At 41.1% G+C, this 25,399-nt stretch overlaps 1 protein-coding gene across 2 annotated transcripts in view; it reads right to left on the bottom strand.

Moving 5' to 3' along the window:
* Window positions 1–4,435: 4,435 nt before the first annotated feature.
* The window catches only part of LOC137880119 (CD166 antigen homolog), a 60,645-nt gene continuing 39,681 nt past the window's right edge, over window positions 4,436–25,399 (bottom strand). The window contains exons 5-17 of one of the 2 annotated variants that reach the window (XR_011103790.1): window positions 20,697–20,784; window positions 20,005–20,175; window positions 18,245–18,369; window positions 17,838–17,970; window positions 15,795–15,907; window positions 14,367–14,490; window positions 14,039–14,160; window positions 13,324–13,453; window positions 11,399–11,425; window positions 9,958–10,072; window positions 9,527–9,645; window positions 6,702–6,739; window positions 4,436–6,507 (exon numbers count right to left, since the gene is read on the bottom strand). Coding sequence is in view for 1 of the 2 variants with exons in the window: in XM_068721260.1 (XP_068577361.1) it covers window positions 9,561–9,645; window positions 9,958–10,072; window positions 11,399–11,425; window positions 13,324–13,453; window positions 14,039–14,160; window positions 14,367–14,490; window positions 15,795–15,907; window positions 17,838–17,970; window positions 18,245–18,369; window positions 20,005–20,175; window positions 20,697–20,784 (1,233 nt within the window). In the remaining variant the exon portion in view is untranslated. The remainder of the gene's footprint in view (window positions 6,508–6,701; window positions 6,740–9,526; window positions 9,646–9,957; window positions 10,073–11,398; window positions 11,426–13,323; window positions 13,454–14,038; window positions 14,161–14,366; window positions 14,491–15,794; window positions 15,908–17,837; window positions 17,971–18,244; window positions 18,370–20,004; window positions 20,176–20,696; window positions 20,785–25,399) is intronic. The other variant, XM_068721260.1, reaches the window with a different exon arrangement.

The raw sequence follows: 25,399 nt of genomic DNA, 5'->3' as shown, positions 1-25,399 counted from the left end.
AATCTTTGAATCTGGAAGGCACTATGTCAATAATTTTGTATTATTACTACACTACTTGGCTATTTATCTTTACTTTCTTTTATGTTCAATTAAAAAATGAGCTGTTAAACAATAAGATTTCTTAAAACAATCACTGCAGGCTCTGAATGGGAATGAACTTCATGTGTTTAATGTAGATTGTAAGTCTGTCGCTCATACCTGGTACCAGCCAAGTTCTTGGCCTGGCAAGGAGCCTTGCAGTGGTTGAGTTATGTTGTATCCCTGCATTTGTGCCAAGGTTGCATTTGCAGTTCTATTTCATCTTTACTGACCGCCAGAGGCAGTGTTTAACACTGGATATCTTCTGTCTTGCGCATGCGCAGGTCGAGTCTTTATATCAACAAAGTCACCTGTGACCTTGGATGACCCCCGTTGTCTATAAGTTCCGGTATCATCCTGAGATCATCCAGTCCTTTTTCATCTTCTCGCTACGCAGGCTAGCTACCATGGTAGTAGAAGCTTAAGCAAAAAATATTTGTCTATGATCAAGACATATTAGAGTTTGTCGCGGTAGCCTTCTGACCACTGGTCGGAGTTGCGGATCTTCGCCCTCCAAAGGCTGCGACAAGCTGTCCCTCTTAGGAGGGAACGGCGTGTTTCGCTGTTCGGACCATCGAGCCCCGGACTGATACAGGCCACCTAAATCGCGAAGACAACAATCGGTGAAATCGATTAACATTGTTTCTATAGCCATTGTTTGTTTTTCCACGGTTGGCAGAGCTCTTCCGCTGTAATCCAGTGGCGGCGTGCTAGCGGGAGCGTAGAGTTACGCTGTCGGGCGCTCAGGCTAACTTGGTGAGATGCTAGTTAGACTAGATCGGCATTGACATTGTGTCCATTGATTACTTGACACATTACGGCTGTCACACTTCACAGTGAGCAGAGTGTCCTCGCTCCGGCTAACTTGGTGTGACGCTAACTAGACTAAGCTAATACTCGATGTGTGTTCATTTGTTTTGTAAACATTATGGCTATCAAAATTAGCAGAGTGTCCTCGCTCAGGCTAACTGGTGGGACACCAATAGTTACAGCAACTGTCCAAGTGAAGAGAGTTTCCTCGCTCCCCTCTCACTGTAAGGATTGTTTTTTCTGTGTTTTTTCTTTTGGCCTGTTTCCACAGTGGCAGAGTGCTCTCGCTCAAGCTAACTGGTGGGACACCAATATCTGCAACAACTGTCCAGGTGAAGAGAGTGTCCTCTTTCCCCTCTCACTGTAAGGACTGTTTTCTTGGCCTGTTTCCACAGTGGCAGAGTGCTCTCGCTCAGGCTAACTGGTGGGACACCAATACCTGCAGCAAATATCCTAGTGAAGAGAGTGTCCTCGCTCCCCTCTCACTGTAGGGACTGTTCTTTTTTTTCCTTGGCCTGTTTTTCCCAGTAGCAGAGTGCTCTCGCTCAGGCTAATTGGTGGGACACCAATATCCGCAATGACTGTCCTAGTGGAAAGTGTCCTCACTCCCCTCTCACTGACTGTCCCCTGCCTGTTCTCATCAGCAGACTGCTCAAACTGACTTAGCAGCCCACACCAACTAGTGGGACAAGGGTTCCTCCAGAATTGTGGCCATGTTTAACTCTCCCGGCTGTAGGACCTGTATGGCTCCTCTTCAGCCGGAGGACGGCCATGAACTCTGCCCCTCTTGCCTTGGCCTTGAGCATCTGAGGGAGGGCTTCTCGGAGAACGCATGCATGAACTGTGGCATCATGCCTCGAGTAGTAAGGGCTGCTAGGCTCGCCGAGGTGGAACACCTGATGGATGAGGGCGACCTCCCTGTCAGGACAGCTGAATCCAGCCCAACCTACCCATTCCAAACGCCGGGCCACAGAGGCCGCAGGGGCTCCCTCCAAGAGGGCTAAGCCCAGCAGGCTGTCTTCTAGAGTGGATCTGCTGACTGCTGAGCTTGCTCAAATGAAGTTGTTTCTCCTGACCCTCCACCCTAGTGTAGGGGGGTCTGAAGCACCAGATCCATCCACGGCTGAGCTTGGTTCAAAAGAGGACGTTATCTCACTGGCAGCGTCAGCCAATCTCTTTACTGAGTACAGTGAAGGGCGGCCCTCCCATGCTTCGGGGCCTGGCTCCTGTTCCTCAGCTCAGAGTTCTTCGGAAGGGACAGTCAATAGCTCCATGGGGTCTGTCATTCGCATGGCGCTAGCACGCCTGCAGTTAGATACACAGCAGCCGGAACCTCCACCTGCGAGTGCCTTCTTCAGGCGCGTTCCCGCCCCCACCACCTTTTCTGTTCCTCCCTCCAAAGAATATCTGAGGGAGCTGCATGCATGCTGGAGAGACACCGGGACTCTGTCCCGTCTTACATCGGATGGACGAACCCTGGCGGCCATGCAGGACACGGCAAAATTTGGCCTTGCACGTATGCCAACCGTTGAGCCGACTATTGCAGCCCTCATACTTTCCCCTGAGGAGACCCTAAGGTCCGACCAGCCTTCGGGCAATGTACCTGCCAGGAGAGAGGAACCAGGTCGCACATTTCCTGTCCCGTCACAGGATCCACCGTGGGAGTGGCTTCATCCAGACGTGGTACAGAACATCTGGGGTGAGTGGATGGCTGAGTGGATAGCAGAGCCGCCTTTCAATCAGAGGGCCAGTGGTTCGATCCCCGGTCTCCTCCGCTAGTCTCATGTCAATGTGTCCTTGAGCAAGTAGCTGTAATGTAATCGGCAGGGCAGAGGTGGATTTCTAGGAGACGTTGACCCTCTGTCCACTGGTTCTCCCAGGTCCTCTGGGTCACATGTGGCCAGAAGGGCCTCTGAGTGCTAGAAGTGGAGCTCGGGTGTTACTTTGTGGCCTAATGCAACGTTTCTCCCAATGGTGCTGACACGCTTGCATATCAACCAGCCTATCCAGCTTGCGCAGTTTGACCCACCATCAGGAGAGGAGAGGTCAAGGCTGCTGTGCCCAGTGCGGGCACAGCAGGAGGAAGCCACCGTGTGCATACGGTGGTTGGAGCAGCTCTTTGTCTGTTATGGTGGGCCTAAGAAGGGCTGTGCTCTTTCAAAACAGCGCCTATCCCACTGGATAGTGGAGGCCATTGCCTATGCATACAAGGCGAGCGACCGTTCTCTTGAAAGTTACGAATGTAACTACGGTTCTATGAATCCTGGATGACCGCCAGAGTTCTTGGTCACTCGGAATCCCGTGAGCTTGCGAGAAGATTCCGTAGGACAGATCGGATGACACCGGAACTTATAGACGACGGGGGTCATCTGAGGTCACAGGTGACTTTGTTGATATAAAGACTCGACCTGCACATGCGCGAGACATCCAGATATCCAGTGTTAAACACTGCCTCTGGCGGTCATCCAGGATTCATAGAACCGTAGTTACATTTGTAACTTTCGTTCTGTGTGATGTGTTTACATAGTAAATTGATTAAAATGAAGGTTCTAGTAATGTAATGAAATCATGAATCAAGTTCAAGATTAATTATAAACCCGAGGGTCCCCCATTTGGACGCAGAGTACATAAAAACCTAGAGAGTTTTGTGTTAAAAGTAACTGGCAGAGAACCCACGAAGAACGAATATAATGAAACCTCAGCGTCCTGGGAACAACATGAACTCGGTCACTTCTACATGAGACAAACACATCTCCCATCAGCCAAGCAAACAAATAACAAAATATCATAAATCATACTCAATATGACTGGAAAAGACCGGAGAAAAGAGCTGCTACACTCTGTTAGCAACGTGCTACCTACAAACATGCAGCATGAAAAAGCATGTCAGGCAATTCGATTGGCTCCTACGCTTCGAAGGATGTCTCAATGGTGAAAATCGGAGAAAGGGGGGCTGAGATACAGCCCTAAGCAGAGAGTTTTCCAAGTTGTGCTGTGTTCCATCCTTATCTTATGTTAACCTGTAACATGTATACTGATAGTTCCATGATTTTTCTCATCTCAAAAATATATAATTTGTTTTTTTTAAATTTAATTATACACTTAATTAGGTATTTCTTATCTTTATTCGAGCTGAGGCCTGCAAATAGGCCTCATTTATAAAAGGTTAAGGTTATTTTTTTATCATCTTAAAGTTACAATGAGGAACTGTAATTATGTTGATTTTGGCAGTCCCTGTAGACAAAATCCGTAGTGTTTCAGAGCACCAGAGTCCCTTTAGAAAACCCATTTTACTGCAGCAGGGTCTGACAGTCTGCCCCGCTCAGTCCTAGTTCTCCTGTGTCTCCCTTCCCTACAGTGGGCCCAGCAATACAGCCTGGGCCTCCAGCAGCGAGGCGTCGTCATTGGCTCCCAGCAGGGACCAGCTAGGAGAAGCTACAGTACACATCTGACTCATTACCTCTCAACACTCAAATGTCCCGCATATGAATATAGATTTGTATGTTGTTAGTATTTATTGACTAAAATACTCAGACATAAAACTCTACGTGTTTCAAAACACTTTATTGTCAACAATGTACAAAAACAGAAGTCTGTATTTACAACACTACTATGGCCTTCTCATCTTACCATCTTTGGTTTCACTGCTGACCTGATTATTTGAAAAGGAACAAAAGGCATGAGGACTAGGTGCTTAAAGTGTTGATCGCAACCATCCCACAATATGATTACGCCGCTGTCATGCTGTGTGGGGAGGTGCTCTACATTGGTAACTTCTACACAGTTAAACAAAAAGTAAGAGAATGAAATCCGTTTGCTTCAGTTTGGACAACTGGCTAGACAACCAAAAGATCAACTGGTGCGTGGTTCCTTCAAGTTAATATTTAGTGTTTTATGATCAGTCAACATTATCTGCATCTGAAGCTCCTGACAAAGTCAACTTAAAATACTGTAATTGGTACTTTTCTTCCAGGTGCTGAAAATCATTGAAGTCTACATGTTCCACATGTCCATCCTTAATTAATAAATTACCACAAGGAAGTTGCTGCCAGATGATGACTCAAATATGTTATAAATCTGGCTATTGGTGACAGTCATAATACAGTGGTATTCTCAGAAAATGAACAAATGGTTAGGGTGAAAAATGGATGCTATTTATCAGAACAACTTGAGTCATTATGAATGTATTCAGCAAGTTTACATGATGTGAACTGAATTATAAATGTTACCAAGGTATATGTCTTTCCTTCCACTGTCTTATCAACCCTATGCACCTCATCTGATCTGCCAATCATAACCACTGTCTTCAGTATGGGTTATCCTTCACACCACTGAGCTACAAATGACATAATAATAATAATAATAACAACACAGCAGAGAATAAGCACAGATACTGAATAACCTTATTCACGTTCATGTAACTCCCTAACCCATACAGTACCTTTTCAACACTCGATGATGCCTTCCACGCCGGCTCAAAAAATAACTATTTTGCATGCTGCAGCATCGCCATCCAGGGAGGGTGCACACAGAATATAAATACATCAAAAACACAAAAACAGATTTCAGACCTGGCATTAAGTAAAGCTCATAAAAATTTAAAGCATGAAAAAAAAAAATATGGTACAGGAACTATAAAGGTGAAGACATGAAGATAACAATGTAGTGTATTAAACTAAATCAGCAAAAACTATTAAAAGAAGCATTATGGCAAAAAAAACCAACATTTCTTACATTTTGTTTCACCTTTCTGAGGGCTATTTGCAACACAAAGGAATTCAAAAGTCTCTCTGGAGACAGAGAAAAAGTGGTCAGAAATGACTGTACCTTACATAAACAACTAATTAGTGGTTGTGTGTGTCATAATGCTTAATTTGAAGATGTTTAATTTACCTCTACTATTTAAAATTGATACCATTTGTTTTCACTTAAAAAAAAAAATGTTTTTGGTCACAGTTACAACAAACTGCACATATGTATAGAAATCATTCATATTACATCCAGTTCTTCATCAACATAACTAGGAGTCTTTCTGTAGAGGGCACCCATATGTGTAGATTAACTAGACTCAGAGGTTAAGAGATGTTGAGGTTATCTTTGTGTTTGAGAACACTTTCAGTAGGGGTAAACAGCAGTAAGGTGTTTTTTTTTCTCTGAGCACAGTCAAACAAAGGCTTTTCACACACAACGCACAAAAACCTAAAAAGAAACAATAAAAAGAAACATTGGCATGCTCAGCGAGGGCAGACACATCGTTGTAATTTGTTATACAAAAAGTGTACAAGGGATTTACATTCTTTGAAGAAATTCAAGAACCAACAAGCAAACAAAAAAATCCTAAAGAAAGAACTAAGCGGTAAAAAAACCCCCACCACACAGCCTGAGAGGAATTGCTCAAAACAAAACATCACAGGGAGCATTCACCAGGAACACAGAAACACAAAATGAAACAGTAACACGACTGACTTCAAACAGTGAGGTGGGACAGCAGGCAGTGGGCAGGACTTGGTGGAAGATTACACTGAGTGTTTTTGTGGAGCCTGATGGAGCGTGTCAGCAACCGACTGGGAGTCTGTATTTTTGATGTTGCATGGCTGCTTTATAATTGCTTCTTCCCCACTAAGACATAGAGAGAAATACAGTCATTGTCATCTCAATCATGTAAGATTCAAACATATACAAGAGAAAAAAACACCTGTACACAAATATAAATCACATTATCTTGAAGGATAATTCCAGTTTATTACAACATAGATCTTATTTCATTAGTTCATGGCCATCAGTCCTATTAAGTATGTTAACCTTGTACTCACCAAAGTACAAAGTCAGACGTGGAAAAGCTTCCAGGGGTCTGTTAAGAGATCGTAGAAAAATATGAAAGCATAAAAGTATAACCATCACAAACTTTTGTCGACTGTTTTATTTTATATTAGATGTGATTTCACATAAACTGTTTTATTTCATATTAGATGTGATTTAACGTAAACTGTTTTATTTTCATGATAGAAGTGATAGAAACATATAGCCTGCTTAGACACTTGAGGTCACTGTATAGTGCTTCGGTTCTATCCGGACCAAACCAGTTACAACCAGTTACGTTCTGTGTCTGACTTAGAAAGAGGAGGACTCATGTGAGTGACGCATGAACCTGAAAGAGGTACTAGCCTCAGAGAGTAGCATAAAAGCAGCAGGAAGACTGAGTGAGTTTGCCCCCCCCCCCCAACTGGACAGGGACATTACACCCTGAGAAGTGAGATTCTTGTGAAGACAATTAATCCGAAATCCTAACGATTCAGCTACGGGGTGAGATAAAAGGCCGAAGGTATTGTTTTGACACCTCCAGGAGGAACATATATCCTCGCAGGTGGGACAGCCGACGGAGTTACCACCGTGTTAGGTGCGCACGCCTGTCCCGCTTTCCCCGGGGCGGGGTCCGTTCACGCTTCAGGTCAGATGTATAAACCAACTCTGAACACACTAGCTGGTGCTGTAGCTAGAAACAGGCTAACTGCATGCTGATGATTAACAGGTATGACCTTTACTATGTTCATCAACTTAGTTAGGGTGTTAGCATGCTAATTAATTAGTGGTCATAAGCAAAAGTATTGAACAATCAGCATTTTGACCTACAGGGGAAGTGAAAGGATCACCATCCTCAGTGGAACATGAATGTCTTTAAAAAATCCTTCTAATATTTCAGTCTGGACCAAAGTGATGGACTGAAAGACCGTCATTGCCATCCCATTAGTGAGGCTGGAAACAGCTGGTTAAAATGTCTGCACCTCACACAGACTTCAGACCAGCTCAGACATGGTTTTCTGGAGCGACATGATTGTAAAAGGCCCATGATAAAGTAGAGAAAAATAAACTGAGGCACAGACTCTAATGATATTTAGGCTGAATACTAGTGTTTCTGATTGTGATTATTTTGCGGTCCACACAAGATCTGAAAATGCCAATCAAATGCACATTTATACATATCTTGTTCATTTATGTGTGTTCAATTTCACCGTTCGTTTTACATGAATAGGTAGTATCACTTCATTTCCCTCTGTTAATGATCTTTTCATTTGATCCTTTACTGTGAAGCACTTCTTCTGTTTCAATAATGAGCTTTCAATGTAAGTGATGGGGACAAATTTTGCAGTTCTTGTTTTGTGCAAAAACACTCCAGAGTTTATCTGAAGATAATATGTGGCCTCAGCAGTCGGAATGAGATAAATGAGATCTTCTAAAGTAACAGACTTTTTAGTACATCATTCATTGTTTCTGTTACTATTTCTCCACTGCAGCTTAACAGGGTAACATGAACTGTTACTTTGGAGGTACCCACTTCATTTGGCTAACTGAAACTGCTGTACCTCACACTAGCTTTACATCCAATTTGGAATACAAAGGGGATTTTGTCCATTGAAAGCATGAGGAAGAGATCTGTTAATGTCCAGGATGGACAGGAGGAGTGAGTACAGCAAAAACAAAAAGACAGACTTGATCAATTGTAAGTGCAGATGATGTTTTACAGGTACATAAATTCATGATATCGGCACTATGAATAACCGTCACTGTTGTGGAAACTCACCAATGTGACACAATCTGTGATATTGTGCTACTTCTTTACTGTTCTGGTTTGCAATGCAAACCGTGGTTAAGGACACATCTATGTCCATTTATGGAAATGAGAACGAGGCACACACACTGCTTCATAAATCTGACAAAAAGAATGCAAGTGCATATTTCTGTCTTCGTGTGTCCACAGAGTTGTGGTCATGAATCTACAGAGTTTTATAGATCTGGCCCCTGGGGTGAGATGATCGGTCTTTTGCGGCTTTTTTTCTGTCTCTGTATAGGAAGAAGTTACTGTGTTCTACCAACAATGCTCTGATTGACTCTCTTAGTGTTCCAATCCCTGAGCACAACACCATATTGCTTTGAATCACTGAACAAATCATGAGGATGGTGATTCAGAGATGTGGAACCAGGCTGCACTTTATCTGTACCATCTAAATCAGTTGTTCCCAACCTGGGAGAAGAATGTGAGGGGTCGCGAGATGATTAACGGGGTAGAAAGAAAGAAACAGCCTTTTTCAGCAACACACAATTGTGTGTTATTGGTTGAATTGGTCCCAAGCGATTTACTGTGAAGAGGGTCCCAAGTAAACATGAATTTTGTTTCAAGGGTGACAAGCCAAAAAGGCAGATCTCAACCGCTTCATCTGAAGGAAAAACTGACAGAGAGTGCAACTGAAATGTCAACAATAACTCCTCATTACACAATAAAGTCTGAGGTTAAAGATGAAGCCGGGAGTCAGTCTGTAATGTGTGATGGACGTTTACAACCTACTTATTTTATCATTTTCTCTCCCTAGTTTCACTAGCTTGTTTATTTTATCTGTTCGATCATCTGACCGTTCGTACGTTGTAATGTGAGTTTTCCGTAACTCATTTGCTGAGGTTTCTTTCTTTTTTCCCCCAGTTCAAGTTTTTTTTTTAGGGAGTTTAAACCGAGTATTGAAAGAAATGATGACCAAATACAAATATAAGACGCATGTTGTATTAAACTGAAATTATACTTGAGATATTGAGATGTATATCAACATTCAAATTAAAGCTGAACTGAAATGTAACTTGATTGTCTTACCTCTTTCATCCCATGTAGCACAGCCTGAGAGCCTTTAAACAGTGTGATTATTCTCCTCCAGTTTCTTGCTCTCCTCAGATGTTCCCGCCTCCTTCTCACCAGTTTTCCAGCTTCCTTGTCTGTGTTGAAAACAAACGCATGAAGCACCTATGCTACAGAATAACCTTGTCACCCTGCTCCAGATGTCAGGCCACAGCAGGCTGCATACTCTCTTCATCATCCACTCATCACATGCTTACTTCTTCTCCCTCTGCTACGTGATCACTTCTTCAACATAATGTGATCCTTTTAGGGCAGACAGTCATGTTTGTTCAATCTACTGTGAGACTGTGGCTATAAACCTTGACCACCTTCCTTATGATTATTATTCTAAATTCACCAACCAGAGAACAAATTCAGGTTTGCACGTGTTCAACTGTGTGTTTCTATACCTTGCATTCTTCATGTAGAGCCAGTAGATGAGTCCCAGCAAGGCAGCACCTATGAGGAGCCCTGCCACCACTCCCACTATGAGCTTAGCCTGGTCCTCTGAATCCTCCGAAGAGCCTGACAACAGACAGCAGCACTGCTTCAGCTGTGGGACTAACACTCACACAGGAACACTTCTAAAGGAAGTCTTCCAAAAGACTGTTTCAACGTCAGCCGTGATGAGAACAGAGAAACCAAAATCAAGACGTGTCCTCGGTAGATCATTCACTGCAATGCTCCATGCAAACGCTACAGAGAGCCAGAGTCCCACCACCTTTTCAAACTCGCCGCTGTCGCTCTAGTTTATACTGAAGCAATAAAGTGACACTTAATCAACTAACACTTCATTGCTTCATCTCGTGTTTATAGTTTGACGACGTCGTCTCGTTGTTACTATAGCGACATCAACAAGTAAAGTTTTGTTTACATTCTGGGAATCATGAGCAGCACATGATGAACTGTTGGATATTATGGAGATGGTGGTGTGTTCCTTTTATAGAACAGGAGAGGTTCATCAGTGTGTCAGGGTGACGAGAAACTCTAACAACTTTCTGTAACTGACGTTCTGCTCCATCACATTTAGCAAACACTACTGACTGAATGTTTCAGTCTGACTCAGCGTTACTTTCTCACCTGGTTAATACAGCTGTGCTATAAATGCAGTGTCATGTGTGGATTAGTCAACACAACCATCCTCTTCCTGTCTTGTTTTCTCAGACATGGACCTGAGTCTGACTCCCGCTGGAAAGGTTGTGAAGGCCGTAGGGGACACAGTATAATTAAGATATACAGCGACTTGTTCTAAAAAGGCGATGGCAGACTGTGTGCAGCTACAAATCACTACAGAACTGATTACTCATCTAACATTTTAAAATTAACCATATGTATCTACACCAGCCATGCTGAGTTACTGAAGTTTATAACATGTAAATATGCTGTGTATGTCTACAGATGTTTAATTACCAGAAGACCATATAATGTACTTTAAATACAAAATGCTTTGACTGAATAATAACCCATAATCCATGTGAATGTAGTTCAGTGGCATATTGATAGGTCTGACTGTGTTGTCGTCATTTAACACAACTATGCACAGTCCTTTAATCATCAGACACTCTTTATAATCTGTCTAATCTGATGCTAACCTTCTGCAGGAGTTGGCCCCTTTAAAGAAGAATAATGAAGATGGGAAAGCTGAGATGAGGGTGCATGAAGACAGTATGTCTGCAGATAAAGTGATGAATGAGGCTCAGTTTATACTATGTTGGGTGCATAGTTGGAGAAACCACTAAGAAAACAGTTTAGTGAACTTTGCCATGATAGTAGGTTTTATCAAGAGAGTAGCTTGATATTTCTTTTTAAACAGAGAAAGTCTAGAAAGGGCAAAAGAAAACAAAATCTTACCTTCTTCCTTCCTTTCCTCCTTAAAAACTGAAATCAAACATAAACAAATTAGAACTCATAAAAATAAAAGGCAAATAAAACATGTAAATGCTGTTTGTCTAAAAACCAAACAAAATTGTGCACTGATCAAACATGAGTAAGGCCTGGTCAGGTCCTCACAAAATTAAATCAGAAGCTATTTTCTGAGAGTGCCTTTCAACAAGCAAACTGTAACTTGGAAAGAAGGAAGCAACAATACACTATGCTTTCAGAGCATATTCCAGGCAGTGGCTCTTAAACTGCAGGGAGACAAGGCAAAACGGGTTTAGCACCCCGACAAACAGGAAATGCAGCCAAAGATGGTGAAGGAGGAGAGACAAAAGAAAGTACAATTATCACAGACAGAGAGAGAGAAAGAGGAGGAACAGCAATAGCACATAATGAATGCATGAAATGATACCACCGTAGCATTTAGCCTTTCCTTAAATAATCCTCTTTGTTTTGTTGTAGTCCAGTATCCACAGAGTAAGGATTCTGTGTAACTGTTGTGCCTACACTGCCATCATTTAAATGTTCCACGTAAGGGTTAGGGTAGACTCAAATAACTGATGTTGACAATAGGTTTATATGAAAAGTGATCTCAAAGAAAGGAAAAAACAACTTCAAGTCTCTCCATATTCAGGTGCAACACTGACAGTGTCTTCTCACTCAACCCGGGGATGCATCATTTACCACCAACACCAGCTTATGGTACATTGACTTCTTTACAGGGGGCAGTGTACAGACAAGGTGTGGATTCATACAAATAATTTAATTGATCCTGAATGCTCCCTGATGTGATTTGTTTCCACTAAATTGGTTTCTGATCACTTTCCCTTGATCTTTGGTCTACTTTATAATGACAAAAAGAAAATCTCATTTAGGCTCAGGTATCCATGGATACGATCATGATGTAGTCTAAGTACATTTATATGTTGTCATGCCAACGTGAAATGCAGAAGAAGGAAAGAAACCCAGTGTTACAAGACTTAAAACATATTCCTTTCTTCATGGGAGTAAAGCTGCAAACAATAGCAAATGTAGCAGTGTGATGAACAAAGAAATCAATACTTTAGCTATTTTGACAGCCTGATGGGAGATGAAAATGTGAAAATACTGCTGATCACAATTTATAGTTTTTACTGCTGACATGTGTTCCACCAGAGATGGACTGAGTCTTGGGTTAAACATGAGGTTATGTGTCAATAACATTCATATCTCATATGTCTAATATCCAGATAGTACTAGTTAACTTTCTTTTTCTCAGAACGTTCTGCTTAAACCTCATGCTTCCCTGTCAGTTGTACAAAAATTCTATACTTCCAATCCGATCCATATATTTCTTAGTGGTATATTTATAAAAGCCCTCATATATACTTTATTCTTATGGTTGAGATTCAAGATAGAAGATAAGAGAGCTCTCACGTGAGCAACTTTAATTGCTCTTAACTTCGGAGAGGCTTTGAGTTGTTCAGCTGTTGTCCTGTTTCATGCAATGCTTTATTGCAGTGTAATAAAAAAGCAGTCATTAATAAAATCACAAGTGTCAAGTCACACTGGCACACACAGTCGTCGAGTCACCAGCAGCAGTTTGTTTCCTACTGAGCAGAGCTGCAGAAAATGTGTATGTCAACCAGGTTACTGGCTGAGGAAAGCTCGCACTATCCAGCACATTTCTGTGATCCCATGCTTTACATCAGAAGCCTTGCACAGAGAGTGAAGCTTTATTTTATATTTGAGTAATGTATCTCTCTCTATTTTTAAGTAATGCTGCCTAATTAGCCGGATTAGCCAAATGCATTAAATACATGATTTGTCTCTTCAATGCTGTATAATGTCAGTTCTCCACTACATAGAAATCACTGCGTAAAGCCAACTAACCAAACTGTCGACAGGCGTTAACTTACCGGAGGAAACATTGATGGTCATGATATCCTCTCCCAGCTTGTTGCTGACGCTGCAGGTGACTGTCAGATTCACTTTGGGGATCACAGAGATTTTATGGGTGGCCTTGCCGTTGGTGTAGGAGCTCTCCTCCTGGAGGCACAGCAAAAAACAAAAACACAGGCTTCAAACATCTCACACACGTAGCATTCCTCCATTCTACAGGATATTATGTAGACAGTATGTTGCTCGACAGGTGTAGAACAGTGGGATGGTGGGAAGACAGATCAGACCGGAGCGTTGCTGTCTGCATTTGCAGTATGAATGTCAAGCTACAAACGGTGGAAAAGAGGGTAACTTCAACAGGAGCTCTCTTTAGGGACTGTTATCAACAGCCATGACAGCGATGCTGGTGTTGTGTTCACCTTGTGAGTCGTCATGGCAAAATGTGGGAACAACAACAGAGGAGGTTTGGAGTACTTTGCCACGTGTATATAAGTCTGTGGACAGACTTCGTAACCGCGATAGAAGTCTTCTATTACGGAACTTTACAGGTGTGTAGTTGAGATCAAAATGAAGTTTAAAGATCGGTGTGGTCCGAGCAGGGTGGCTGGAATTAGGGGGGTAAGATGTGGGGAAGGGGCCATTACATTAGATGCTGCTGCTTTTTTCTAAAGAACACACACACACACACACACACACACACACACACACACACACACACACACACACACTTACATCTGTACTATTGACGCTCCATTGGAAGTTGGGTTCTGGTACTCCCTCAGCCTCGCAGGTCAAAACCTTGTAATTGGCATCATCAGCGCGGTGTTTGGTTAGACTGGTGATCACAGGCTTTCCTGATGCAATACATAACAAAATGTTATGACCCCCAGCATTTTCCAGAAAAAAAACATCTGAAGACAGGAGAAAGCAGGCCTCCGTGGACTTTTTCAACAACAAGAAAAGACGATGGTGCGACTAAACATAAAAGAAATGATTAGTGTTCCATTCATTTTTGCCAGCAGAGGAAACCAGTGTGACTATGACACACACTCTCACTCACCTTCTACGACCAGTTCAAAGCTCTGATGACGCGTGAGGCCAGTCATGGAAACCTCACATTCGTAGAGTCCTGCATCAGCATAGGTCAACCTGCTAAACACCGGCTCCTTCAGTGCCTCTCCATTCTGAAAACCAAACAAAACATCTGCAGCTGTAATTTAAATGCCACAGTAACACACATCCAGTGTCATTTTCACTTAGCTGGCCGACCAAGTACAGCCTGGAAATGTATGAACACAAGATGTCAGTTCCATCTATCCATTTTATCTATCTCCTATACCCACTTCTCCTGTTCAGAGTCACATGAATTTTTATTTCAGTGGAAATACAGTCAACATAAAGCAAATATTTCATCAACAGCTTTTTCTCGTCTTATTTTAAGATAGACTTAATTGACTACTACTCTGCTTTTGGTTTCAGATGAGTCTTTGTACAATACTTTCCTGTTAAGAACACAGGCCCTGACCATACGAGACGTGCCACAATAGCATAACAACTTTTTACGCCGCTCTACATATGGACTTTAAAACGCTGTTTAAAAGCAGTCAAAAACAGCCTTTTTTGTCACGATAGTGAGCCCTCATAGCCAGTAAGCCCAACGTTTCTGTAACCAATCGGTCAAGAGTAAAGCCAGGCCAAAGCAGTGCAAGTGCTGCAAGTGTCTGCCATTGTTAGGATGTGATCTGTGATGTCTTTGTAAACAGTATTCAAAGAAATAAATAGTAATTTGCCTGATAATACAACAAGTTACAATCTTTTGATTGTAATAATCTAACAGTACACTGTTCCATATAATAGTAGTGACTTTTACAATTATAACGTTATTTGCTCTAATAACGTTTTTTTACGTTTTAATAGATGTATTAAATATTAGCGTGTCTTAACAATTCCTACTTTTCCAATGTAAATACAGTGTAAATACAATTTGAATACTATATCCATATTAAAAGTGAAATTAATAACCTAGGTCTAATGTCTACTATGACTATTCTACACATCACATCACAGACATCACATCCTAACAATGGCAGACACTTGCAGAACTTGCACTGCTTTGGTCTGGCTTTACTCGTGATTGATTGGTTACAAGAACTTTGGGCTTGTTGGCTATGCAAAACAGAAGGAGGGACTCATTATCATAAGGTACGCAGTAAAAAATGGCGTTTTTGACTGCTTTTAAACGGCATATAAAGCAATGTCTAAAAAGTCCATATGTAAGGCGCAAGTACTGCAGGAAAACAATTGTGATCGGCTCCAAAATGTATCAGCCTTTCTTTAAATGCAGTGTTATGTGTTATGTGTTAATGCAGTGAGCTCTCTTTCAGAAACAGTGTAGAATGAATGGATTTACACAACCATCCAGCTCCTCATTGACCGGCTTTACTTTTGCATCACTTCTCTTCCATCTCCCAAACTCTGGCACCATTACCTTTGTCCAAGTAACCTTAGCGTCACCCGAGGCGCTCTTCTCCATCGTCACGGACAAGGTGTCCCCTACGGCCTTCACAACCTTTCCAGTGGGAGTCAGACTCAGGTCCATGTCTGAGAAAACAAGACAGGAAGAGGATGTTGTGTTGAGTCCTATTGGTTAGCTGCCTCTTATCACAGGCTAATGTCACAAGGTCTACTTTCAGACCAGATCTGCTGCTGAGAGTTCAGCTTTAGGTCTAATTTCTGAAGAAGCATAAGGTTGTTTTTTACACACATCTGCCAAAAACACATTAGTTTACAAAAATCAAATAGATCAAACTACATTTATGTAGCTGATCCCTGTCACATAGGAACCTAATTTAACCTGATTCGGATCACACAGGAACCTGGTTTAACCTGATCCCGATCAAACTGAATACAGGTCAATTGTACATCATTTAAGTATGGTTAAAATAAAAAAAACATGGCTGTTCAAGGACACCTCCTGAATTGATTTGAGAGTAATTGCTGGGGATGTTATATATCTTAATAAATCTTTTTGTCAAAAATGTCAATGTGCACATCCAAACCAACAATGAATGTATCTACTTACAAGTACTGTGTATATCAAAGCTTGATATATACCATACAGTATACACATATACACATACCTCATTCCTCTGTGCAATAAAGCTCCATTGTCCAAAATTAAAAACACATCAGTGAGCCACACTGTTGACATGTTTCTTCATCACCATGAACATACACTGTCGATTATGTTTGCCTCAATCTCACAAACACTGTCCTGCTGTCCCAAATACACCATTCAGATCACTAAATGTGGATTCATCCGCCTCAGAAAATAGTCCCCCAAACGGTAAACGTGAGTAACGTTTGCTAAAAACTATGGTGACTATGGTGGTCTTTTTAAACACAATGAAAGTAAATAATTGTGAGCAATTTTTTAAGATTCAAGGCTTCAGTAAGAACCAATTGGCTTGGAGCTGAGAACCACAGATGGAGTAGGGAAATCTGACAGTATTGAGAGACAAACACATTTGTTGACAATAACACAAATATAGAATAATGCCAGCATGGTGTATCTGCAATATTTTAAGTTAATGTTGACATAATTCTGAAGGGATACCTGGCTCAAATGTCATAATCCCATATTGGTAAACCCAATTACTAGTCGGAGGATGGTATGTTTTCCACAGAACATCTTTAAATTAGTTATAACATTTTGGCTTTGGCATTGTGGTGCAATCAGGTGGCAGATATGAGCTCCTCACTTAAATAACATTTAAATCAGTCTTGTGAATAAATAACTATTTAACCATGATGAGGTAATAATTATAAATATGTGTTTAAAGTAAAACGTACACATCACTCAACCTTTAAGTCAACTTGCTTTTCTTCTTTCTGTGAATGTAGATGAAGCTGATTTTTAACTCCAGAATATATGGGTATTGTTACAAAAACTAGCACATGTATTTGAATGCAAGTGTTGCTGTTTTGGGGGGAAAAGGGTACAAAAAAAATCATGTGATACTAAGAGGTGGTAAATGTTTAGCTACTCGCTGCCAGAGGACATTTATGTTGCTGCCAGCCAGCTGCACGAAGCAACAGCCACTTTTCTTTTCTGTGAGGGCACGTTTAGACACACACAGTCTTAAACATTTCTGAGACAATTTCCAGTTTAGAGAGGCACTGTAATTGTTCTTCAGTCACAAACCCAATTTAGAAGTTGGGAGCTTCTTTATTTAAGATGTGTGAAATGTACTGAAGCTGCAATATGGGACCAGGAGCAGGGATTTATTCTTTATTACAATGATGGGGCCCATTTGAAGTGAAGGCTAGAAACATACACCAAGAAGGGAGTAATTACTTGAGGGAGTGCTGGTGGATGGTTGGGGGGAAAAACAGCTTTTCAGCCGCCTGAGCTCCTCCTCGCCTCGTTCCAGGCAAAGCCAAAGTGAGGATGACTGTTGGAGGTTTTTGTCTTGCCACCCCCTTATTGTGGTACAATATGCTAAGCTCTGCATATATCACAAGTACTCACAGCTAACGACGATACTTTGGGAGGCCTCCATTTTCTCGTTGTTAACCAGGGAGCATTTGTATTCACCCCCGGCCTCTCTGCTGATGGCGGCCAAAGTGTAGGTGTCTGAATTTTCCACCAGCATTTTCTGGCCCTGGTGGAGAGAGAAGAGCAGGAGGAGGGAGAGGAGAGAGGCAGTGTTAGTTTATGTCATTCTGCTATAATATCAGGAAATGAGAAAGAACAGAAGACAGGGGTCATTTATTGCAGAGATCCACTTCATGAATTGAAATGAATTACTCTTACCTAAGTCAAATCGATAAGGCGTACAGGGCTTTTTAAAACAACAGTATAAATTAAACCCTCATCACCAAATTCTAGTTTACTTCATGAATAGTATCTAGGTTGAAGTTTGAGCTCTGACTGACCTTGATGTGGAAGTAGAAGGAGCTGGGTGGAGGGTTGCCATCAGCGTGACACTTCAGCGTCACGTTATCTCCTTCTACAATGGGTCCCTTGGACATTATTTGGAGGCTCACCTTCTCTGATGGATCTGAGGGGTTCAGAGGGCAATTGAGGGAAAAGAGAGGAGGCATGCGTATCAAAGCTTCACAGACAATAAAAAAAATCACTTTCACACTGGATCAATTCAGCCTTCAAGCAGCACAGATACATACAACAATCAAATAATCTTCCATCACATTTCAAAGGTGACCCTCTCAGTCTTCTGATCAGCCAAGTGTGGAGACCACCCAGGTTCTGAAAAGTAACGCCGATGCACAAATGCCTTAAACTTGCATTCTTTGGCCAGCAGGGGGAGACCTCTCTAGTCTATGATAAAATAGACCTCAAAATGTCCTCAAACTAATGGGTGATGTCACAATGACTATGTCCACTACCTCCTACAGCCACTTCATATATACAATCTATGAGACCACCCTACTTACACAGGACTAAACTGGAAATATATCGACTCAGTAGCTTACAAATTGGAAATTCCCCCATGAACTTGCTACTGCCAAGGCATTCCAACATCCCTCCTTTCATTTATTGATCAGAGCTTCCCACTCCATCTGCTCTTCAAAAGTTCAGGGATGTGCCCCTGAGCATAAAATTCGCACTGCCTTGAAATCCCCAAAACCCTCAAATCCTGAAAAATCCTTTAGCCAACCGCAGCGAAGAATCAGTCAGCACATTGTTCACTTTGTTGCCATTATGTGCAGCTTCCAGAGCCTTGTGATAAACCGCGTCCCACAACAAGTTGTTCAATCCTACACACCTCCTTGTGCTCAAACAACAACTATCTCAAGCTAACACTGGCCACGACCGTTTCACATGAGGCACATGGCATTTTTCATCTTATGTCCCTTTTTTATAAAGCACTGAATTCTTCTTGAATGCATTTATATCAAATTCAGCTCGTCATTATGTCATTATTACTGTGTCACCACACAGGAAATGAATACGTGTTATATTATATGCAGTCTATTGTAGCTATGTCTTGCAGCGTCCGAGGTGTGGTAGGGTTTTTTGTTTTTTGTTTTCCTCATGACGACACTGAAGGTGTCTTGGAAGAGTCCCCTATTTCAGAGCTTAAATTTCTCTTTACAAGTTATGTGATCAAACAAGAATTACTGACTCCTATTAGATATTTGCATCGAATTGTCATAATCAGCATGTATATTCTTGAGTTATAGAGAGGTCACAGTGACTTTGACCTTTGACCACTAAAATCAGTTCATCCTTGAATCCAGGTTTTTTGGTTAAAAACGTTAAAATCATTTGACTTGATTGTTGCAGTTAATATTTTTAAAAATATGGCCAACTTCCATAAATACATCTTTTCATTGGCATTTCTGTGTGCATGTGAATGTGTGTGTGTATGTGTCTGTCTGTCTGTAGTGACTGGTATTAATCTTCCTTCCCTCCAGTGCAGTGGTGCTGCTTCTCTTCCATTTCAATTGCACAGAACCGTGGTGCAGTCCTTTATTACATATAGACAAACCTAGCTAAAAGCGCTGTAAAGCCTTAATAAACATCCCCCTGTTGTCAGATCATTAGACAAGTATCACTCTACCACAGATAGAACACTGAATCCTCTCGACAAACTTTTGCATGTCGGCAGGTAGAACAGGCACAGGGTGTAATACAGCTATATAGCCTGGTAGCGGCGCTGTTTTCCACTTACAGTGAACGGGAAAGTGCTCCAGCTCTGTCTCCTGACTGCTCAGCTTATGTGAGGACACACAGGCGAAGACTGAGACATCGTCCTCCTTCGAGGCGGCATACTGGAGGGTGGACGAGGTGGTGGACAGGCCTGTGGCTGGATCCACCTTCATGCTTGGGTTGATCACAACGGCTGCAGAGGAAGGGAGGGAACGTCAGATGACAAACACACACAAGTACACAGCACAAGTACAGCGCTGAATGCTGTAAGCGTAGTGTTCAGCCAACAATGTTGGCAAACAGCCTTCTTTGGTTTAGCAGCAAAACCAGATTTGTTGTATCAAACCAGTCCAGATGATTTAAAGTTAGCAATCACAGAAAAGTGTTGAAGCCTAAGTTGCCTTTTAGGAACACTTCTATGATTGTCTTTACTTTCAGGCACTTACTCTCCAAACGTTCACATAATGTTTACTCCATCTGTTACTGTCTGATCCAAGATACATACAAATGTAAACAGGCAAGATGCTGTATCATATTATTGCATCATTCAGTGACAAGTAAACAACAGTGAATTACATATTTCTATTGTATAAAATATCATATACTATGATTTCATTTTCACTCTTGTGTCACTGTACAAGAACACCCAGGGGGATCTCTGTATGACAGCATCTAGTGGGACTGTTGGAAAGTTTCTTTGTGTGTCATCGTTACCTTTCCCATCGGCTACCAAGAGCATTCCATTCTTTTTCCATGTGATCGTAGCTGGAGGGTTTGCATCCGCCGCAACACATGTTCCCACCTGAGCAAAACGAGAAAACAAAGTCTGCACGCTTACTCACTAGACGGTGTTAATTAATTTATGCTATTGAATTGGAAATGTTAAGAATCAGATACAGGAAGACTTGAAAGTGTCATTTGATTTAATCTGGATTCCTCCACGGTCAGTTTGGAAGTGCAGAAGTTTGCTATTTATTAACTGAACGATATGTTTGTTTATGCCTTTAACCTGAATAGATTCTAATGCTACAATCTCACACAAGAATTCATTAACATAACATTATCTATGTGGATGGTAGTGTAAATATTACTATTTCACCCATGAGAAGAATGAGTATGTGTGTAAAAAATTCTTCACTCTAAAACCCATTTCAGTGAAGCCCTAGAGTTGTATAATGTAGTGCCCACTTTCCAACATTAGCAGGAGGAATTTGGACGGAGGCCAGGAAAGACAAACAACTTTCTCATTTAGGAATGAAATTGTTTTTGTGTTCTTAAGCACGCTGTCTCACTATCTCGTTGCTGCATCTTCAGGATTGAAGGTCAGCAACGGTAGCAGAGATACGCTGCGTGTGAACCCGCTGATGAGTGAGTCATAAGAACATTCCTTCTCCATATCCTGTACTACGGCCTGCACGTGAGTCACCACAGACATGTCTCTGAGTCTTCTTTCAGGAAATTCAACAGTCAAACAGTATAGTAGAAGAACTTGCAGTATCTCAAAAGGTTTTTCCATAAAAGGTTCAATTACCTTGTTAGTAATTCTTCAAATTACATCTACCCCTTCTCCCTCCCTTGAAATATCCAGAATCTATGAATATCCATATTGCATATTATGCAATATTAAACTGCAATATTGAACTGCTTCTACTTCACTGAAATGCCCATTTTTAGTGTATGTGTACCGAAGGCTTCAAGTCTCCACATCACACTTGTGTAAGCTGCATATTGGATGTCATAAATCCTGCTGGTACAAACGTGTTAAACTGAGATCATGGAGAAACAGAGAAATGAGGGATCAATAAGCAACACATGCTTTTGACTCTCACCTAAGACATCAGGCTGCTTCTCATGGATTCAGAACTCCATGTAACGTTCTCTATTGTATTAGGTTAGGTTACTTTTATTTGTACCCATAGGTAGACTTGGTTTGCAATAGAGAGCGAGGCATCCATCTCGACACACATTACAATCGACACAGACAACAAGACAAACATGATAAAAGTACACAAGGCTACAAATCAGTCAATCAATAAATAAATAATTACGTACACAAACGTTGCTTCTATAGCATCTGTGCACTGTTGTTATGATTTGTTCACCTGAGTGATGGCTGCTGGATCAAAGCTGTTTTTATACCACTTTGTTGTACACCGTGGGACCATATACCTCCGTCTAGAAGGAAGAAGCTGAAATTCCCTGTGCAAAGGGTGGGAGTCGTCCTTTAAAATGGAGCCGGTTATCCATTGTAACTGTCTGGTGTACAGGGACTCTAAGTTAAGCTGTGACTCACCAATCAGCCTGCTAGACCATTTCACAATTTGATACAGAGAGTTTCTGTACTTTAAAGATAGGTTTCCAAACCATGACACCAAAGAAAAAGATAAAATCGATACAATAAAAGCAAGATAAAATAAGGTCATCATGGTTTTGTTAATGTGGAAATAGGACAGTTTCCTCAAACTGTTTGATTGTCCAATATTTTGTCCATCTTTTCAACCAGCATGTGGCAATTTTTTTAAATGTATTGAGAACCATTTTAATTCTAGAGATAAGGTAGCATTTAATTCATCTTGTTCCCAAATGCATTGTTGTACAGTATAACCAGTCTTCTGCTGTTGGCCACTAAGTACAGCAGCTCCACATGAGAGGCCCAAAGAACCACCAGGAGCAACGTTGAAGGCATTTATTTTCATCAGAACAGATGGTACAGTTCTTTATCCTAACGATGATGGTCAAGAAAAAAAGAAAGAAGAAACCAACACCGGTTGTAAGAGAATCAGATCCACAAAATAGTTCCATGGGTATAACACAGCAGTGATACTATTGAACTCGTGGTGGCTGAATGATAAATGGTGGAACATGTTCTTATCTGTATTGTGTCAACATCTCATCAGGACTGCTGTCAGTAACGTCCACGACACACAGATGAAACAATGTTTCCACATGCTGTAACCCTAACATGGTATTGTAGTAAACACGTTTCTCACTGGGTTTAATACCTGCCCTCAGGGACATGAAAGCTTTACTCAACTTGACTCGACTATAGATAAACATGCTGACTGGCAGAGCAACAGCTTCACAGTCAGCTGATTTTTGGTTAAGCTTTGAGTAGGGATGGACGATATACGATTTTATCACAATAAAAAACATTCGTAATAAGTTGATCGTAGTAAATTTCCGTTATCGGGATAATCTCAAACAAAGTCACACAATGTTGCTATTTTTTATTTATTTATTTATCCTATATTTATGCAGAGGGACCTTATGATTTATGATTGTCTGTTTTTCACTAAACAGGATGTGTCCTCTGTGGTGCAATAAAAAAATAGCTTTTCATAACAAAATGTATGATGAAGTGATTCTAGTATGTTTTTGTGTCATTTTAGTTTAATAGTGATAATAGTGACATGCTAATGAAATTAGTATATGGCCCCATGCCATAGCTATGAGCTAACCCTACAAATGAACATCATCAGCATTTCCATTTCCACAATAGCAACAAATAATAACGTTAACTAAAATGTATTTTGTAAAGAGGTACTATATCTCCATTCTGAATATCAGAATAATAATGCTTTTTTCAGCTTGGGTCTTTTCAGCCGGTCGTCATCACTGAGAAGTTGAAAATGCCAGTAGGTGTAGAGCTATTATATATATATATATATATATATATATATATATATATATATATATATCTGTCTTGAAATCTAGTGCACGGTGGTGCTCTATTGTTCTCTGTTGGTAAATTATGATCATTATTTAATGTGAAGCAGGACAAGTCAGGAGCGTATTGCACCTTTAAGAGAGAAGTGTGTGTGTAAAAGCATTTGCATGCACTGTGGCTTTTGTTGGCGGCCGCAGAAGTGCAGGAGACCGTCTTTACAAATTACATAGGCTTAAATTCCACAGTGTCAGTTGTGCTGGGCATTCTTTATTTCAACAAAATGCATTCACTTGAGCCATTGTACTGTATGGTCTGATCTAACATAGTTAATGCTATTTAACTTGAGGAAAATAGATGAATGTGCTGTCTGAGTCAGATAACAAAAAATCCCCCCGACAACCATTCATCGTCAGATAGTCTACAGAGCTTTTAACATACTGTAGGTCCAGGAGGAGAGCTCAGTTTAAATGAATTACCTTCAGGCGATGCAGGCTCCCATCCAAGTACAACGTGTAGCTCCTCTCTCCCACTCAGACCAACCAGACGATAACGCTGACTTAATGCAATATCCATCACATTCAAAGGAAAAAGAAAACCTCCACCTACTCCATCACTTTTTCAAGTCTCAGAATGCACACTTTACTTACTTACAGCACTCCTTATACTAACCCATACAGTCTTAACATGTGCTTAACATGTGTCACACTCTGTCTTTACCAACCTAGTTCAACCCACCAAGAAAGTTACCTTCTGTTTCAGTGAGTCTGTGAATCTGAGCGTGTAAAACAGCATCATTCACAGACGTCACTTTCACTCTATAGCTTGGCATAAGCACTACGACGAAGAAGCTGTCTGGTGTCTGATGCAGGCAAACCACAAAGCTACCACATATCACATAAAAGAAATTGTAATTGTTGACAGACACTTAATAAACTTTTAACAATATATGCATAACAGCTATATTACAGTATGTTAAAACCACGGAATAAAAGTTGATATACTTTATAATAAATACTAAATGGGAAAGATTAAAATGTTGCCACTCAGTCGTATAATAATGACGTGTCATGTCTTTAAATTGTTTCTTTGAACAGATTAATTGTAGTCCAGGTATTAAGAAACAACACATGACTGGTATTATTTACCTGGAAATGACCTGGAGGGTTAACTGATTGCAAATGAATAATAAACTTTCACCCTGTCCTTGAGATACTGCAGAAACAAAAACTGGTACAGTATCTGCTATATAGCGTCTGACATTGACTCATGGGCCATGAGTCATGGCCCATTTTACTTCTGTATAAAAAATACATATGGGCTGACTTTTGTGATCAAATGAAAATGCAACATCGGCTGATCCATAGCTAAGACAGTTCAGGCTTGCTGCATTCTCCACCACCAACATGACACTTTCCTCTAATTTGGAATTCCTCTTGAGTATGAAGCAACCGAGCCCTCCATCATCCCTCCTGCAAGTTATCAAAACCGAAATCCCTCTCTTCCACTCCCACTTTTTTTCTCCTTGTCTCTCTCCCCTCACCACAAAATGCTCAAAGCTGTTCAACAGCAGCAGATTTTCTAAGGATGGAGGCAGAAGCACTCACTTGATCCATAATAAATGTGTATATGTGGCGGAGTAAATGTGCTGCTTGCTAGAGAGAGAGGAGGCAGATGACCACTGTAAATGTGCTGCTTTTCAAAAATGGTCTCTTTTTTTCCAAAAGATACTTATATTAGTGTGTGTGTGTGT

The sequence above is a fragment of the Cebidichthys violaceus genome, unplaced genomic scaffold (genome assembly GCF_023349555.1).
Source record: "Cebidichthys violaceus isolate CVI_PGR_0920_01 unplaced genomic scaffold, fCebVio1.0.p SCAF_27, whole genome shotgun sequence".
NCBI classification, from domain to species: domain Eukaryota; kingdom Metazoa; phylum Chordata; class Actinopteri; order Perciformes; family Stichaeidae; genus Cebidichthys; species Cebidichthys violaceus.
This window is presented reverse-complemented; position numbering and strand designations above follow the sequence as displayed.